This window comes from Miscanthus floridulus, chromosome 9 (genome assembly GCF_019320115.1).
Source record: "Miscanthus floridulus cultivar M001 chromosome 9, ASM1932011v1, whole genome shotgun sequence".
Classification (NCBI taxonomy): domain Eukaryota; kingdom Viridiplantae; phylum Streptophyta; class Magnoliopsida; order Poales; family Poaceae; genus Miscanthus; species Miscanthus floridulus.
This window is the reverse complement of record NC_089588.1, coordinates 31,294,593-31,300,670: the sequence shown is the minus strand read 5'-3', so window position 1 is coordinate 31,300,670 and position 6,078 is coordinate 31,294,593. Positions and strand designations below refer to the sequence as shown.

The 6,078-nt window shown below is 46.0% G+C and overlaps 1 protein-coding gene across 1 annotated transcript; it reads left to right on the top strand.

The window, feature by feature from the left end:
* The first annotated feature begins 1,475 nt into the window (after nt 1–1,475).
* LOC136481662 (uncharacterized) lies at nt 1,476–2,645 on the top strand. Its single transcript, XM_066478994.1, has 3 exons — nt 1,476–2,080; nt 2,170–2,377; nt 2,420–2,645. The coding sequence occupies exons 1-3, from the start codon at nt 1,856–1,858 to the stop codon at nt 2,623–2,625; spliced, it is 639 nt and encodes a 212-aa protein (XP_066335091.1). The 5' UTR covers nt 1,476–1,855; the 3' UTR covers nt 2,626–2,645.
* Nucleotides 2,646–6,078: the final 3,433 nt, after the last annotated feature.

The following is a 6,078-nucleotide window of genomic DNA, read 5'->3' as shown; positions in this document are numbered from 1 at the left end:
CAGGTACGGTGACTTTTGTCCAGAATAGTTGAATTTACATGAAAACCAATGCATTGGTAACACTCTGTGCTCTGTCTGCCTCTTCTCTTTTCAGATTCAGGAAGAAATGAAGAGACATTTTGAGATCGAAACTAGGCCACCGTCTGAGGGGCCTGACCGTGTGCCTACCTTGGCTGCTCCGGGATCACCAGTTTAGGAAAGGTAAGCAAACAATTTAGCTTTGCTTCTGTTTCCACGATGTGGAATGGCACTGAATTTATAGTGGATGTGTTGAGAGCGTGTGGTTGATCTGTCCTCTGTTGCTGCAGGAGAACTCACCTATTCTATTCTGTGGGAATGTTTCATCCATGAAGCATATCTGTGCAGACGAGGAAACATATATAGGAGCTTAGAATTTAGACCATTTTCCACCTGGGGTCGACATAATTACTTCAGTTGAACAACTCACGCTGAACGTGCATGTATGCGTGTATGTATTGTGCAGTGTTTGCTATAGGACCGAAGAGAAAAGGTTAATAGGGATGTAAGATACTCCTTGTCCTAAGCCTCTAACAGTAGGTGGGATGCCAATGAGTGATACTATGCATCTCCATGTAGAGTTCATGGAGGATGTAACATATTACCATGATGAGGACGGACCTGGATGATCTTTGAGTTTCTTGTCCCCTGCCTGGTAAGTGTAGCCCACTGAAACTTTTTGATGTGTTTGCAATTCGATCCTGCTGCCTACACAGCAACAGCAACGAAGTGCTTGCCCTTCATCATTTGGCACTTGGCAGCAGCGAAGTGCGTGCAGGCTCTGATCCATTTCTCACTTGGCTTGTTCTTGTTAAGCGGGGAGCTGATCGAACAGGGAACTTCAGTGTAAAGAGAAAGCATCAGTATACTATTTATCCAGAGGTAATCACTTCTTTCAGGTAGTGCGTGCGTTGACATGTCAGTGGCTGATGCGCGGCCTGATCTTTTGACGGAGTCACGCGGCCTGCCTTCCTCGCTTCTTTCTCAGTCTCTCTGCTTCTCTCAAATCCATATGTTTGCCAACGGCGAGATCCGGACAACCCTGAGCGGGGCTAGTGGTTAGGATTTCGAGGTCCGGGATTTCAGGTTTGGGGGTGGGTTTTCGGTGCTCTTCAAGCTGGCAGGACTTACCAGTTTTACCAGTACCGGTGTGTGCGGAGGGTGCACGGGAGTCGGGACGTGCTCGTGGGGAAGTCGCCGCGTTTCTGAAACGATAAGGCCAGCTTGTTAGAGTATATAATATATTGGAAGTATTGGAATGAGAACTGCTAACCCATAACCGGTTGTTTTGGGAGCCTGAGTGTTTTGGCCGTCGTATCGGGCGCGGATGGCGCGGCCAGCAGGGGGGCGTGGTCGGCGAGGCAGCAGGCAGCAGCGAAGCTAGAGCAAAATGACAGAGGTGCACCACTTAATTTATAACTACACTGACCGATATGATGTTCAATAAAAAATAGGATTAAGTCCACTTTTGACCCATCAACTCTCATGTCGGTCTAATTTTTACCCCAAAGTATAAAACCGTCTGATCTGGGCACCGGAACTTTGAAACCCGTTCAATTTAAGCCCCTCGACGCGTTTCAGGCCGTTTGCGGTGACGTGTTCCTAGTTTTGAGTGGCCACGCTGGCGTCGACGGACACGTTGGATCACCGCGCGGGTCAAAACCACGAGCCGCCCCGGTCAGCTCTCTCTCTCCCTCTCAGTTCCTCTCCCCCGAACCCTAGACGCCGCCGCCGCCTCCATCGCCGTAGCCGCTACCGCATCCTCTCCTCCGGTGCCTCCGCGTCCGCAGTCTCCCCTCCGCCTGGGAGTCCTCTGCCGTCGCCTTCGCAGTCATCTATGGCGACCTCAAGCGGATCCAGCCGAAGTTTGGGGACCCAAGAGTCGCGATGGCGTCGCCATGGCGATTCCCATGGCGATTCGTCCTCACCCATCCCCTATCGTGAAGGACCACTGGAGTATACCCCAGCTGTGCTATGCAAATGTGGTGCAAAAGCTGCTAGGTTCATATCTTGGAGTGATTTGAACTCAGGATTACGGTATCTGAAGTGTGCACGGGCTCGTGTAAGTTGTTCTCTTCGTGATTCATAGTCTGTAGATGCATCAGTGATTGAGTGTGTCTCTGATTTGTTGGTTATTGGTTTGTTTCATAGGATGGTGGTTGCAACTTTTATAATTGGGTGGATCCGCCAAACAGTAGCTTCAAGAAGCAACTTCTGCTTGATTTGCGAGATGCAGTGAAGTACTGGAAGCGTGCAACTGGAGTAGCTGAACAGAGTTTGGAAGATGCAAGAATGGAGACTGCAAGACTCTTGGAAGGTGCAACAAGGGAGAATCAAAGACTGCAGCTTCAGCTGGAAGGCACAACAAGGGAGAATCAAAGACTGCAGCTTGAGCTGGAAGGCGCTGTCAGGTACAATGAAGACAGAGGTGCCATGTTTGTTGCAGCCAGGACAGATGTGGCCATTATGCAAGCTGAATTGCAGTTGGGAGTTGAATCTAGAGTTGAGTTAGATGTGAGGATAGGGATATTAGAGAAGGAGAGGAAGTTCTTGTTTGGTGCTCTATTTGTTTGTGTAGGATTAGTGGCTGCTTCCTGGATGCCTTAGATCATGTAAGTCAATGTAGTGTTAGCCTTGGTGTAGTTGTAGTTGTAGTTAGTACGATCCATGTTGGTACTGAAAACCTGCTCAGGTTCTATTATGGGTTGTGTATCAGCTTAATGCATGAGCATAATGCTTAGGACCATGTATGAGTATCAGGATAATGCTCATGTCCTAATGTTTTAGTGAAATGTGGTTGCACGAATCCTTTTATATGTGAATCCTTTACCTTACTACATGAGTTAAAGATTCCAATATCAGTTTTTCAAACAAAACCAATATTTTTTCCCAGATCATATATATGAAAGAATTGGATGAGAAACCTTCTGTACAGGAGCCACTAATATTTTTTCTTCAGCCGAAATGCCCAATCTTTAACTCATTGAACAAATATACTTACCACTGCAGTAGATGACAAACACATGTCATTCAGTGATTAACATAGATCCAAGTTCATTACAATAGTTCAGGTTGCACACACACAGACTCATAAAATTTGACACATACATGAAGTCAGGTAAAAGACACAGACACAGATAAGACACAGTAGTTCATTACAACAGTTCCAGATAGCATAGATAAGACACAGACACAGACATGGGCTCAAGGATTAGATCCTATCAGCAGTAAGGTAGAAGGAGTGGCTCCCTTGTGATCAGCTGCACTTGGTCTTCCTTCCTCTGGATAAATCTGCTTGGCTGGTCCTGTAGCTGACGCAGCAAGCTTGGAGGTAGAAGCACCTGAAACTTGGAGGCTTGCTTTACTGTGATTTCCAGACATCCCTGGTACAGTGGCCTCTAGGGTGACCTTAGCCCGAGCCCCTTCCTTCTGCATTGTCTTCACTCTTGCTGATGACTTCATAGTTTTTTGCCCATCCTGCAAGACAAAGAAAGTATATAACTAAGACAAAGAAAATATATTACTAATAAGGATGAAGGGCATGGAATAAGCAGTTAAACTTATATTGCAGTGTCTTTTGGTACTAGCAGCAGTAGATGAAGGGCATGACTTCCTTTTTGATGAGCCTCCTCTACCAGACTGTGAAGCACCATCACCTACTCTAACAGACTGTGAAGCACCACCACCTGCATTACCAGAACCTGTCCTCCTGCTACAAGTTGTCCTGTTGTGTCCAATCCCTTTACATACTCTGCACCTTATAGCTGTTCCTTTCTTGGATAGCTTACCCTGAGGTGGCTTCTTCTTCTCCCCATCTTGCCTTTTCCTCTCCTTCTTTGGTCTTCTAGGCATCCTTACATACATGGAAGGCAATGTCTTTTCTCTATTTGATACTGGCCAGAAGGCCTTGCCTTCCACTGGTTGCAGGCAGTGTGCATATGTCTTGTTGTACTCCTCAACGGAATAACACTTGGCTATGAATTCTTCTATAGGCCTGGATGCATAGTAGATGTAGGAAATAGCATGAGGGCAGGGCAAACCTGACAACTGCCAGAACATATGCCATCAGTTTCTTGTAGGTGTTTGGACAGATGAAACTTGTCCACCTTTCTGCCTTGTTCCTGTTCTCATGGATTCTTAACATAACTTGGTGCCTTATACCTTCAAGCATACTTATGATTGGAAGGAACCTTGCTTTCAGAATCCAGTGGTTGAAGCACTCACACATGTTATTGTCCACAGAATCACAGAATGACCCAATTTTGAACCATGCTCTACTCCAATGCTCAGGATCAGTTCTCAAAATAGCATCAGCCCCCCTGCGGTGTCTCTGCCCTTAGCTTGTTTATGTTGTAGTTGAATAGATTCATTGATGAAGACTTTGCACATCTCCAAAAAAGCTTCTGATACTTCTTGTTAGTGAACTTCTTCCTCCAGTTAGCATAGATATGCCTGGCACACATCCTATGCTGCACCTTAGGTGCCCACTTGTTTACAGCATTGATGAGCCCCTTCTGTTGGTCAGAAATGAATACCCAGCCATCACCATCACCAAACTGCAGGTCAGTGCTCAGCAAAGATAAGAAAAAGTCCCAGGACTCCTTGGTCTCCCTCTCTACAACTACCCAAGCTATTGGGTACATTTGATTGTTGGCATCTCTACCTAGTGCACAAAGCAGTTCTCCATTGGTTAATCCCTTAAAAAAACAACCATCCAGTCCAATAACCTTCCTGCAACTAGCAAGGAACCCCTTCTTGCATGCATCAAAGCAGACATAAAACCTCATGAACAGACACTTCTTCTATACAGGAGCCTCTTCATGAACAAACACTTCTTCTTGCATAACAAACTTCTATACAGGAGCCTCTTTCTCTCTAACCCAATGCAAATACTTAGTAGCACCTACTAAGTCCTTCTTCAGTTGTTCTGGTGATGACATGTTCATTATAGCCAAATCCTCAACCACCACATTGTCTTCATGAGGTGTTTCCATCCTAGTGCTTTCATTGTCTGCTCTTTCACTCTCCATTTGAGCATCTTCCTCCCAGTCACTACACTAGTCCTTCCCATCCTCTTCCTCCTCAGTCTCCATGCCATCAGCTTTCACTTCAATAAGCTCAACAAATACATCTGCAACCCCTCCATCAGTAACACATTCAGACATGTCCAAACAAGCCTTGTCATCTACCAAAACTCTGAGCCCATTCAGTAAATCCTTGCCAGGGAACAACCAATGGAGAAGAACAGGCTCTGAAGCATTGTAATGGTCTTTAAGATGTCCAATTACTTTAGGCAAAGATATTTTGTCACGCTCGATGAATGACATCTCCTCATTTCCACCTAGATAATGAAGCTTCTTCCCATCATTGAAAAGCTCCCCACCAAAGTGAAATCGAACACAAAGAAATTCCAAAGGGTCCATTCCTACAATAGATAGTAGAGTCTTAGGACTATGGAACCGAGGTTACTAAGTACTTCTATCCCTACATCCAGAAATACAGAAGGATTCAATCGTACCTGAGAGTGTTCATTTCAATCCTCCAAGCCCATACGTCTGCGAAGGCGGCGGCGGAGGACTCCCAGGTGGAGGGGAGACTACGGACGCGGAGGCACCGGAGGAGAGGATGCGGTGGTGTCTACGGCGATGGAGGCGGCGGCGGCATCTAGGGTTCGGGGGAGAGGAACTAAGAGGGAGAGAGAGAGAGCTGACCGGGGCAGCTCATGTTTTTGACCCGCACGGTGATCCAGCGTGTCCATCAACGCCAGCGTGGCCACTCAAAACTGGGAACACGTCACTGCAAACCGCCTAAAACGCGTCGAGGGGCTTAAATTGAACGGGTTTCAAAGTTCCGGTGCCCAGACCAGACGGTTTTATACTTGGGGGTAAAAATTAGACCAACATGAGAGTTAAGGGGCCAAAAGTGGACTTAATCCTAAAAAATAACATAATTAATGTACAACTACAATATTTTAATATAAAATTCGACTTCTAGCAATAGAGATGAGATTTTGGTCGAAACATAACACTCACCATTTAACAAAAAGAAGTGTACCTACAA